This window comes from Varanus komodoensis, unplaced genomic scaffold, assembly GCF_004798865.1.
Source record: "Varanus komodoensis strain SLA01 unplaced genomic scaffold, ASM479886v1 scaffold1, whole genome shotgun sequence".
Classification (NCBI taxonomy): domain Eukaryota; kingdom Metazoa; phylum Chordata; class Lepidosauria; order Squamata; family Varanidae; genus Varanus; species Varanus komodoensis.
The window spans coordinates 14,244,351-14,257,268 of record NW_025335268.1 but is presented as its reverse complement, the minus strand read 5'-3'; the positions used below and the strand labels follow the sequence as shown (position 1 = coordinate 14,257,268).

The 12,918-nt window shown below is 40.5% G+C and overlaps 1 protein-coding gene across 3 annotated transcripts in view; it reads right to left on the bottom strand.

Moving 5' to 3' along the window:
- Positions 1–7,017: 7,017 nt before the first annotated feature.
- BTBD9 (BTB domain containing 9) overlaps positions 7,018–12,918 on the bottom strand; it is a 214,016-nt gene continuing 208,115 nt past the window's right edge. For all 3 annotated transcript variants that reach the window (XM_044443333.1, XM_044443498.1, XM_044443422.1), the window contains one exon: positions 7,018–8,548. In XM_044443333.1, coding sequence (XP_044299268.1) covers positions 8,381–8,548 — 168 coding nt within the window. In that variant the 3' untranslated portion in view covers positions 7,018–8,380. The remainder of the gene's footprint in view (positions 8,549–12,918) is intronic.

Here is a 12,918-nt window from a genome sequence, read left to right as displayed (position 1 = left end):
TTTGTTCTGGTTTGAATTTTCGTACTTTGTTTTATATTCTATTTTAATGTCTCTCGTATTAAAGTATCTTGTATTTTAGTTGGTGTAAACCGCCCTGAGAGCCTTTTATAGCCAGTGGCGGTATAGAAATTTAACGTGATGATGATGGTGGTGGTGGTGGTGGTGGTGGTGATGATGATGATGATGAAGCTCACTGGGTGACTTTGGGCCAGTCACATGCTCTCAGCGCAACCAGCCTCACAGGGTTGTTGCTCTGAGGATGAAACACAGTTAACCACCTTGGCAGTCCACAAGAGAAAAAGGTGGGATATTTATTTATTTATTATATGTATTTATAGGCCATCTATAATTGCCAAGGCCTTCCTAGGCGGATATAAATGCAATGTAATAATATTAGCTCTTGTTAACAAAGAGAAAATCCACTGTTCCTTTGAAAAGCGGCTTGTTTCTCCAGCAGTTGAAACTGTTGAAAAAAACAGCAATGTAGGTTCCTTGCTTAAATTATATTTGCACATGCCACTTCTTTGGATCAAGTCAGAGAGAGACAAAAAGGGCTCAGAGAACAATAGCTTTAGTTGGAGGTATATCAGTGGGAAACATTTCACAGCCTATATCATGTTTGCTTCTGGCATGTCCCCCTCAAAACCTGCACATGGAAAGTGAGTGTCTGCATTTCATGCTATTTCACATATGGTAAATACAGCCTTACTGTAGGCTTCATGTTGGGCAGAAGCAATCAGGCAAGTCAAATCAGTTATAAAATACTATCTTGATACATATCCCAGCACATGGTGCCCACAGCTATCTTGGCCATGGTGCAGCTTGAAAAGCATTAGTTATTACAATCAAATTACTGGTAAATCAATTTACATGTTTTTGAAGATTCTTCTTAAATGCCTTGCACTAGGACACAATCACAATCAGGAGGATTACATGTGCAAATTATGGAACTGTTTTGCATTAGCATTTATAATCCTGTTAATTGCCAGTTATAATGGGTGTGAAATTTTGGACCCATCAGAATTAATTGCAGATCTCCCATTGAAATTAATGAGGTCAAGATTTCCCTCTAGATTAATGAGAACTAAGAAAAGTCATTAGCAGATGTAGAATGTGAAAGGCCAGTTAGGAATTGCTCACCACCCAAATCCTCTGAAACTTAAAATTTGCATTTCTGAAGCATGTGCCAGAACTGTGGATTGTTTTTTATATACTTATTTCATAACCAGCCTCTTGTTTTGAAATGTTTTTCAAATCCTTAAAGAACTGCATGACTGTAAACACTCTCTTTGTGTAAGATAACATGCTAATCTTTTCTTTGGAGCAAATGCTGTTGCTTAAATGGAAAACCAATTTCTGATGTGGTGCAGGATGATGGATGGGATATGCATACATGGGCTCATTTGTGTGAGTTTCTGGAGAGTAGATGCCTTCATTCAACATGCCAGTTTCCAGACATGTGTGCATATACCTGCCTGCATAGCAAATACAGGGAATTAGAAGCCGGGGACACGCAACATACAGCCCAGCTGGGGGTAGACGTTGTTTCTGAATTCAACACTCAAAATTAACAACCTTATTCTACCACACAATTCCTTGTTACACAACTTTGCAGTGACTATTACTTAGAGACCAAAAGAGCAATTACAATACCCAGTGCAAAGAAATAGCAGAGAACAAAGAGGAAAACAAGGAACTTCTTCCAGAAGACCCAAGAAGACAAAGGGGAATTCAAATCTAGTTTAGCAGTGCTAAAAAACAAACACACTATTTTTGTTGTGGTTATGCACTGTCAAGTTGTCTCCAACATGTGGTAAGCCTATGCATAAAAGCCTTATTTGATGCATTTGAGACATAGTGCTGGAGGAGAGATTTGCAAATATTCTGGACTGACAGAAAGATGAACAAGCGGGTCCTAGATCAAATCAAACCAGAACTTTCCCAAGAAGAAAAAATGACAAAACTGAGGCTGCCATGCTTTGGGCACATTATGGAAAGGCAAAACTCCCTGGAGAAGACTATAATGTCAGGGAAAGTTAAAGGTGGAAGAAAAGGAAACCCAAATATGACATGGACTTACACCATAAAGGAAGCCAAAAACCTTGAATTGACAAGAGCAAAGTGGGACTGTTTAAAGAACTTTCATTCATAGGGTTGCCACAAGCTGGAGATGCCTTGAGAGCACATGACAGCACTGAACCAATGAAATCAAAAGACTCCAGACTGCATGTGCACTTGGCCAAATAGAATGAGTAGCTAATGCCACTGTAACCTTCTCTTCCTTCTGTCCACTGTATGGGCAAGCCACACTTGCAGGGTTGTATGACACAATCCCCAGGTGAGCGGTTGCACATGCACCTTGGCATCTGTGGGTGCTGCATCTTATCATGGTTTAACCATGTTATCCAAAGCCAACTGAGCGTTTTCCAAGATAGCAGGACAAAACGGAAGCCATCTTCCTTTACTGCAGCTGTTATGTTCTCTGTTCCTTTATGAGTTTCATTACAGAAAGCATTCAGTAGACTGGTTTCACTTGTTTGCAGTGGGGTTCCATGGGAGTGGTGGTGCGAGAGGGGAGTGGCTTCCATCCGTTGTGTTGGAGACATGTTGTGTTTCATGCAGGGCCAGGCTGGCCTTTATAAATATCCTTTGCATGGCACCAGGTCTGTGCCATTTTGAAGCCTTAAGCAAGAGCACAAGGGCTGAAGTAGCAATAACGGGATATTTGCTCCTTCCTTTTTCAGAGCTGGTTTTGCAGCCGATGGTTTGCTGGAGATGGGAGGGATAGGCTGCTAGATTCTTCTGGATGCTGCTTACCTCAGGAGATGCCCCTTCTCCATTTTGGGATTGTCCTCACCTCCTTACTTGATCTTGGTGGCCTAGTTCTCTTCTCACTCTCTTGTCGCAGGACCAGTAGTCTATGGAGAAGCAGGGCTATTCGGCTTTAACTGAGGTATAGTTGGGACTTGGTGACCTATTGCAATCAAGTTTGCCTGTTGGCAGCATCCAAATCTTGTTTATTGTGTGGGCCCTGTTGTGACTGAAGATTGGTTGCTGGTTTTTCTGCACAGGCTCAAACCTTTAGGCTTCTGTGTTTAGAGACTTCTGTTACTACTTTGACTGTCTCCTACGCGTGTCATGCAAGAAACGTGAAGGGACAAGAAGGGTAAACTCAAGGACCCTGAGACCCATTCAGAATTGCCTCCTTCTTCCAAGTCTTTAGGAGAGAAAGAAATCACCGTTGGCACTCTTTTACCATGTGTAGACAATAGTGATCTAGCTAAGAAAATGCTAAGGCAAACAGACAGAGCAAAGTACAGGGGAGCTGCTGCTCCAGACAAAGTAAGCAAATCTCAAACTGATGCTTTGCTTAGAATTACAACTTGTTTAGATGTCACTGAATCCAGAACCAGCAAGGCCTCACCTGCATCCTTATCAGATATAATGGTCTTTCAGTGGGGCCTTGAACGGCTCAAATGAGGATTCTGCTTAAGGTTATAGTATTGACCAAAAACTTGTATATTATATATTGGGCCTATACAAAATTTTCTAGGCCCACATGGTTGAAGTATGAAGAAGTTTCCCGACTGAAAAACACTAGGACAAAAAGGATTAAGGCCTCTGAGTACTATTTAAAATGCTAGCTAGATGTGTAAAGGGCATCAGGGTTAATAGTTGCCATGTTTTGGCCAAGCCGTTGCACCTTTTCTTACAGTTGCATGAGAGATAGTATGGTGCAGTGGTTAAGAGTGCTGGGCTGGGACTCAGGACATGGGGGTTCTCCAAACAAACTGGTCAAGTGGTCTAAACTCACCTGTCATACTTAGAATTCAGCTCCCAGGGGTTCTGTACTCAGAATCTCAGTAAGTTTAGGCACAAATAGCCCATTTGTGCAGGAATGCTTCCTTTACATCTTGCCCCCTAGGATAATCTGTCAGGACTAGAGAATTTGACCATGTGAACCAGGGAGAGAAGAAAAAAGGGCCAGGATGCCAATATTCTCTAAAAGGGACCCATATCAGTCAAATTGTAGGAACTGAAGTCCTTATCAGGCTATATTCTGTAAGGGTAGAAACAGGATATTTATTTTGACTTTTAGTATCTCCTTTGTAGGGGAAAGAGACATTTTCCCCCAAACAACTAAAATTCTGTGCTAGCCTTGGGGTACCCATTCAGGAGGATCGAACCCTGCCCCCTAGGTTTGGCATCTTGGTTTGGTTCTCCAAGTATCTCCTGGGGTGCTTAACTTGATTTACAACCTTTCTTTTCCCAGAGAAGACTCATTAAAGGATGCACTCCTGGGCCATCTGTGCAGTGCGTATTTTGCATTGTTTGAGTCTGCTGCTTGTACTTTGTTGTTGTGAGGATATCCTTATTGGAACATGTGACAGTAAAACTTCCTGTATTTGCCAGTTCGCCATGCCAACGTAGTACTCAGCTTTACCTTTTAAAGTTTCTCTAAAGATAGAGAAGTTTTCTATCAACAGGAACAGAGCCACTGTTCCATCCCCAGAGCTGCCACAGTGTTCCAGCTCCTTACTGGAATAAGTCAGACTAATTTGCACAGAATGGCACACTATTCAGATGACTTGTTTGAAAGCATCTGGGATTCCAGTCACTGCCAGAAACTGAGTAGTGAAAGCTTACTTGGGAGCTTAATGCCCTGCTTGCCACCCATAAGACGGAGGGTTGCCTCTCACATTTAACATTGCTGGGCAACAGAATACATTCTGTGGCCCAGTGTGGCTGTTTACTGGCAGATGAATTCTTTCTGCTTTCTCTCAAGTTACAGCAGATGCAAAAAACAGGCAAGTCAACCTGAAGGTATTATAAGAAATTAGAGGTCACCTCTGGGTGGGTGGTGGCAGGGCATAAATTCCTTAGGCATTTGTGTGATACTATGAGGGGCCTGAGGTTGCATCATTAACAGGAACAGAGACACTGGCTATGTAAGGGATGATTTGGTGGTTTGGAACTCTTTTTCAGAACATCTCAGTGGGATTTCTTTTTGGACAGGTGGTGTCTCAGTTGAAGCCTAACTCCAGGTACACTCAGATGTATCTGGGGAGGTCAGCTTTGGGGTCATCTTCAGAATACGGTGGTGAGCTGAGTGCTAGCCTAACCACTGGAAGGAACTGAACGTGGCTTTGTGCCAATGGGCTGAGTGTGTCACCAATTCAGTAATCCCCTTTTGATGCAACGATCAAGTGATAAAATTCTCAAGCTTATGCCTTTGGTAAGAACCTTTGTAACTTGTTTCCTCTGCTTCAGTGTACTTGCCCACCATGTGCCAGGCTTGAATATCAGCAGTACCACATAATTAGATAGGCAGGGTTCATATATTACTCTCCCCCTGACCCCATCCTGAGGCCACGCTGGTGGTATTGTGGGTGATTAGAGACCTCAGGTGAAGCAGGCCATGCTTCAATCTCTTATCTCCAGTACCAGAGCTGTGTATGTCAAGCCTACAATTCACATCCCTGAAGAAATCAATCCAGGATTGCCAGATTCCTGTCAACCATTTGACAGAATACTGTGTAGTCCAGGTGGAACGTACTGTCAACTATACACCATCTGAAGGAAGTCAGTGGACTTAGCATTCTTAACTATGATCACAGGCCTTGCTGATGTCACTTTACATTTTAGAATTTGGAGAATACGTGATGGTTGGTCCTAGGCTCAGACTCCATCCCCAGATTCATGGAATCCTGTATTGCCAGGCATTTTATTTAGCCTAAAAGGACTCTGGGAGGGTACTTGTGGCAATGCTTTTGAGATTCTGCCTTTTTGTGCAGCAGCCCTACCAGCACTTGGAGTATACATTTAGAGTACGGGAATTTGTAGCACAGTTTGAGTTTGATACACCACACTGGGGTACTGAAATTGGGGATCTTCATGTGTTGTCAAAAACAGAGGAACAGCATTTACACTAGTCCAAAAGCAGTCCACAAGGGAAGAGGCTCAAAAGTACTTTCCTTCTGTCCAGATGGATGGAGCTTTAACCAACTGCCATTGTGTTGGAGGAGGAGGATGCCAGGGGCCTCCTATTTCCTACACAGGGTATTTAGTTGATTGGTCCCTGGTGTTCCAAGGCATGTCATCACTGCATTTGGCCCCTGAACAGTAATAAAGGACATGAATAGTTCTGAATAATTTTCTCATCTTAATCTCAAGGGGTGGGGATTTGGTGAGAATTTTCATCTTCAGACACCCATTTGTGTTCTGGTTTAGCCACAGAGTCTCAAAATATAGCTGGAATCCTCAGCTTGGTCTCAGCTAGTTCGCTACAATTCAGTGGCTACACCTCCTGCCCACTCTATTCTAGTTATGTTTACGGTGTATCGCCCATCACAGATCCACTTGGAAGATGAGGCGGTTTGCTGAAGGCCATGCTCTCTCTCTCTGCAAGCATATGAGGATCTTGCAGCTATCCAATAACGTTGTCTAGGCATGTAAATACTGTGGTCCAATCTAATGCACCACAGAATTTTGTAGGATGCGGTTTGTCCCTGGGTTTGAACACAGCAAGAAAATAAGTTATATTGTTCCTGAGGGTCTAGGGGAGGAATAACAGCTTATCTTTAAGCTGTGCATAGTCAGGATAAGCTATGTAGTTCTGATGTGATTCAACCTTCTGATGCAGGAAACTATACTTTTCTAGTAGATCTGCAAGGTGGTGAGTGGCTGTTTTATAGGGTATAGATAAAATAGATGAGCAATCCTTTACACCCTTTGCTGTTCAGGGCTCTTGTAAGTTGCTCAGACCTGTGCAGGGGTGACGTGCAGGGGTGACAAAGGATGCCCCCCGCCCCAAAGAAGATGGGGCCTCAGGAAAAAGGAGAAGTCACACCCACCACCCATGAGGGCAGGGTGGGATCATCCAGAACCCACCTTGCTAGTGTTGAAGTAGCAGCTAGTTCCTGCACTGCCATTACCTTGCAGATCTTTTTGTTTAATAAAATGTGCCCCAAATTCATTCTGGTACCTGAGTTCCCAATGGAAACACTTAAGTTCAACCAGTGTGATAATATTATTTATACAACACCATAGATAAAATAATGATTTCCACCAAACTGTTTTACACCAATTAAAAAAGGTTGACAGTAATAATATTCTTTAAGATCACATACTATGACACATACACCTCTTTTTCCTCTTTTCAGATGGATGGTTGGCATTAATATTTGGGAATAACAGAGCTCCCTTTACAATGGCAAATGCAGCAGGATATGAAACAAGTAAATGTTCAGAATTCTGCATGTGAACACAATCAGAATAAGTAGTCAGATAATCAGACTAAATTACAAAGGATAGCTACTGCTAGGATGTAAATTATTTAAAAGATAAATCCAATCTAACTATACAAATCATATCTGTTTTAATGGAAGTGATGCAAAAATCTTTTAAGAAGTATTTTCTCTAAATCCTTAGTGAAATAGTATTATCCTAAACAAATAAACAAATTGTCAGCATTGCAATCCCATATCTGGTCAATATCAAATTTAGCTGAAATGTTGGTCAGCTAAACAGTTTATCAACACAAATAGAGAACTGATTAAGCATTAGGAAAAAATAAAGCTTTTATATTTACTAAAAGGGCAATATTTGTTTTTCTGCTTAGAAACCTGCCAGTCAGTTTTACACAGACATAAAAAGTTAAAATCGTGTTAATTGCATCAGTCAATTTCGGGCAGGCATCCTTGGATTAAACTGTTTTCTGCATAATGTCCTAAAGGAGTTTTACTTATCAAACAGAGTAAAAGACTGTGGGCATCACATCATGCCTCCATCAAGTCAATCTGTTGGATGTAGCATGATAAATTCAACAAAAAGGAAAAAAGGAAAAAGGGAAGCAAAGGAATATAGATATATAAATATATACACAAAGAGTTTGAAAATGGCTTACAACTTAAAGAAATATGAATTAATAATAAATTAAATTAAATACTGGTTTTCATAGTCTATTTTCTATAAATGTTCATGGGGAATACCTATTTCCTAGCAAGTGCCTTTTACAGGCAAATGTAATTATGTCTTTTCCATACTGTCACATGGCATTTTTATATTACAATTTAGATTGGCATTTTTATTTCCTTCAGCTCAACCTGGTTTGGTTTGTTTAATGAGGTAAGGAGTAAATAGAAGACTTGATGAAAACCAAAAGCCTATTTTATCCCCCTGTGGCACATCCTGATTTTAACAAAATGGAAAGGATTCCCACTGTGTCTTGGAGTAGCCTTTCCATCTGAACATCTCCAGGTATGGTCCCTCTGTCCATTCAAAGAATGAAGAAGTGCCTACACACAAAATTAGCAAAAAAAATTATCATGGCTCTGGGGTTGCAACTGACATTCTCCATTCTCTTGTATGGTTGGTAAGCTTATGGATGTGAAACGGATCCGGGGAGAGAATGTGCAGAGCTGGTGGTTGAACTTCGAGGTGGGCAGAATGTCAGCTGCTGTCCACCGGTGCCAACATCTTCCTCACCAGCCTCTTCTTTATGGACAGTTATTTGGGCAGGACACTCAAAATGCACACAGTGAAACACCTGAAACAAAAGAAAGTGAAACGTGAGTAAAAATATACTCAGAACTAGAATATTTAAACACGATTCTTTAAATGAAACAAACTGGAGGTACTTCTGGTAAAGACCCATCAAAATAATCCTGCAAATCCTAAGGACAGGAGCACCAGTGAACTTGGTACATATTTCTCCAATTTCACAGGATGGCTCAAATACAAGAAAAGTCTCTCATAAAGAACCCCATCCACAATCCCACCTCATTATTAGCTATCTTCTCTTGCTTCAGAAACATGTTAAGCTCTGGCATACCTTTCAATTTATCCAAGGGCCCCTTGAACTTAAAGGGTAGCAAATCAAGACACCACAGACATCCCCCAAATGGTTGATAAATCATTTGTTTATAGTGGCCACTCATTCAACACTGCCTCTAGTGGCCTGATGACCCCAGGAGCAGAAGAGGGCTAGTCCAGTGACCACCATTCATATAGCCCTACTGCAGATATTATTTACAAACTATGTAAATACATTTCCATCTGCCATGAAATACTGCCCAATGCTCCCAATCAGTTCCTAAAATACAAGCATATTTTTATGTGTATATATATTGCAGTTTGAATGATCAGTTACTCATAAAGGAAGACCTCTCATAGACTTAGACCTGCAGAGTAGTTTACTATGTCTTATCAATATTTACATACTGACTGATTTGTGAAAAAAGTGATTTTACTTAGTCAAAACATTTCTTCTCCATTTTTAGGGCAGAAGTTCTTCCAAGGTGGAGCACAGCAATAAAACACTTAAAACCAGTATGGTATTATGAAGGATAAAACCATAATGAAAACAGTAAGAATGCAATTAAAATAGTAATAGAAATAACACTATCAAGGTGGTACACAGCAATTTAAAACAACAAAGCCCCGAAGCAATAAAATATGCAAATAAAGAGCAGCAAAGATAAAAACTTTAGCACATCTGCTTAATTTAAAAAGATTAAAAGGATATGTCTTCATAGCTTTTCTAAAAGCCAAAGAAGTGAGGTCTAACTGTAGCACAATTTGGAACAGACACAGGAGACGGCCCTTTCATGTGTTCCTGATAAACAGGACTCTGTGTGTAATGGTGCCCCCAAAAGGGCCTCTCCTGCAGATCTTAATATTATAGCGAGTACATAGCAAGACAAGGAGTCCCTTATACAGGTCCTAAGAAATTAGATGTTAAACCCAAAATGAGTCCAGAAAGAAACTGACACCAGTGCAGTGCAGGTAAAGCACATTATAACAGAGTAAACATGATGTAACCAAGCATGGATCATGATTGTGAAGTCAGGCTGTTTTAGGAAGAGCTGCGGTTAGCACAACAAGCAAAATTTTACAAGTTAACTCCTTGCCACCATCTCAAGCAGGGACAGCACAGGATCAAGGAGCACTCCTAATATAAAAACCTTCCTTGAAGGGAAGGCCAACACCTTCAGGTTGCAACCAGAAGCCTTTGTTGGGTTTTCTACTGACCACTAACACCCCCATCTTGCCTAAGTTAACCTTAGCTTGGTTACACTAACTCAGCCCATTATCAAGCCCAGGACTCATTCAATGGTTCTGATGCCTTCCTTGAGAGCTGGCAACAAAGAGCAACAGAATACTTGGATATCATCAGTATTTTGGTGGCATCATACCTCAAACCTCTAAATTATTTCATTTATATGTTAAGTACCCTCACCTGGATGTACACCTTAACATGGTGAGGGGGTTTCAGAGTGACAGAGAAGCTGAGATGAATGCCATGAGAAGGCCAGGCAGTCTTGAAAGGCAGGCCTCCTAACAGGGTCACCCAAGGTACAATGGCCAGATATACCAGACTAAGATGCATCCATCCTTTTCAGCAGGAACAGTCATATCAGCAGAAGAGAATAGATCTCCTCGAATGGTGATGGGGCCAGAGAAACTTCTGAAGCGCAGCTACTAGGAAGCAGAGATAACTGAAGATGATACTGGTGGAGGAGCTTTCACAGATAATGGCAATTACACTCAAGCTAACTCTGGTTAGTACAGTAGAGAAGAGGGCAATAGTAAACCACTTCTGAATCTTCTTTACCTGGAAAACCCTATGCTGAAACAATCCAAAATGCCGCAAGATACAGTGCTAAAAGATGAGAGCCCCCAGGTTGAAAGGCACTCAGTGAGCTACTTGGGAAGAGCAAAGGAAAAGTACAAATACTGCTGTTGCTAATGGTGTCACTTGATCAAAGCTAAAACGAATTCTAGTGGCTGACTTGCACAGAGGTGAAAGGAAGCTCAGTGCTGCACAAAACATACAATTGGAACATGAAATGTGAGAAATATGGATCAAGGTGAACTGGAAACAGCAAAGCAAGAATGACTAAATGGCTAAACATTGTAATACTTTGGGTGAGTAAACTAAAGTGGACTAGAATGGGACATTTTTAACAAACACAAAATGTTTTATTCCAGAAATTACAAGCTCTGGAGAAATGGAAAAACTCTAATATTAGTACAAAATGTAGCACAGGCAGTAAGGGATTATAATGCAAAGTCCAACTAAATTGTATCCATCAGAATTTGTGGAAACCTATCAACAAAACCAAGTTGATGAAATTGAAAACTTCTCAGCCAGTGTCCTAGAGGAAATAAATAATATACCAAAAGAAGACATGCTGATAATCCAAGGTGACTGGAATACAGAGGTAGGAAGCAAAACAGAATCAAATATTGTAGGAAAATTTGGCTTATGGGTAAGAAACAGAGCAGGAAAACAACTTGTAGAATTTTGTGAAGCCAATAATCTGTTTACCACAAATACATACAAGAAGCAACCAATCCAATGACTGTATAGATGGACATCACCAGATGGCCAATACAGGAATCAAATATACTATGCAATTGGAAGCAGGAGACAGAGAAGCTATATTCTTGCTTCTAAAACAAGTAGTGGTAGTAGTAACCACAAACTCTTAATATCAAAAATAAGAGTCAAGCTAAAAATGGTCACTCACAGAAAAAAATTGCTAAACTACAACGTAACTAACTTTCTTGAGGAATTAAAAGTCTACATAAATAACAGATTTGCATTATTCAGTTTAACTGATTGTGAACCAGAAGAACTGTGGGCTGAAACTAGAGACAATATTAGGAAAGAATGCCAGAAGACAATTCCTGTAGCAGAGAGCGAGCGAGCAAGCTTGGATGGATGACAGATGATTACACTGGATGATTACAGATGGATGATTACACTGACCACTGCAAAGAAATAGAAGAGAATAACAAAAGAGGCAAATAAGGGACCTCTTCCAGAAGATCCAAGGAATGAAAGGGAAATTCAACTTCAGATTAGGAATGATAAATGACAAACAGGGACACACACTATCTGATCAGGAGAAAATTAAGAGAAGTAGAAATAATATACAGAAGGATTGTACAGAAAAAATAAAAGGCTGACAGACTCCTTCAAAGATGAACCCTGTGAAGAAGAGCTTGCAATCTTAGAAAGCAAAGTGAAAGCTGCTGTTAGTGCACTTGGAAGGAATAAAGCACCTGGAATAGACAGGATACCAACAGAACTGTTCCAAGCTGCAGAGACTGAATCGGTCCAAATTCTAACAATATTCCAACAAATATGGATAACGAAGCAATGGCCCACAGAATGGAAATCTTCAACTTACATTCCAGTCCCCAGGGAAGGAGATGTAAAAGATTGTAGCAACCATATGCCTATTGCAATAACTTCCCATAAAATCAAAGTGATATTCAATGTATTGCAACAAATAATATTACCCTATATGGAACAAGAAATACCTGACATTCAAGCTGGATTCCGAAAAGGAAGAGGCACCTGAGGTCATACTGCAAACATATGATAGCTACTGGAGTACACTAGAGAATTCCAGAAGAAGATCAATCTATGCTTATAGACTACAGAAAAGCCTTTGACTCTGTGGACCATGAGAACTATGGATGGTCCTGAAAGAAACAGATGTGTCATAGCAGTTATTTGTCCTGATGCATAACTTTTACCATGGACAGATTATGGAGAAACAGAATGGTTTCCTGTAGGCAAAAGTGTCAGATTTTAGCTCTATCTATTCAATCTGTAAGCAGAAAATACTACAAGGAAAGCTGGATTAGGATCAGAGGAAGGAGTGAAAAGTGACACTGGCAGAAAGCAGTAATGAATTGTCACAACTCCCGATGAAAGTGAAAGGAGAAAAAACAAGAATGCAGCTGAATATGGAGAAAACAAAAATCATAGCTACAGAAGAATCACAGAACTTTACTGTTAACAAGAAATTGAAATTGTGAAAGATTACATAGCTCAGTCATCAACTCAAATGGAGACTGCAGCCCAGAAATTCATAGAAGACAGAGACTTGGAACAGCAAC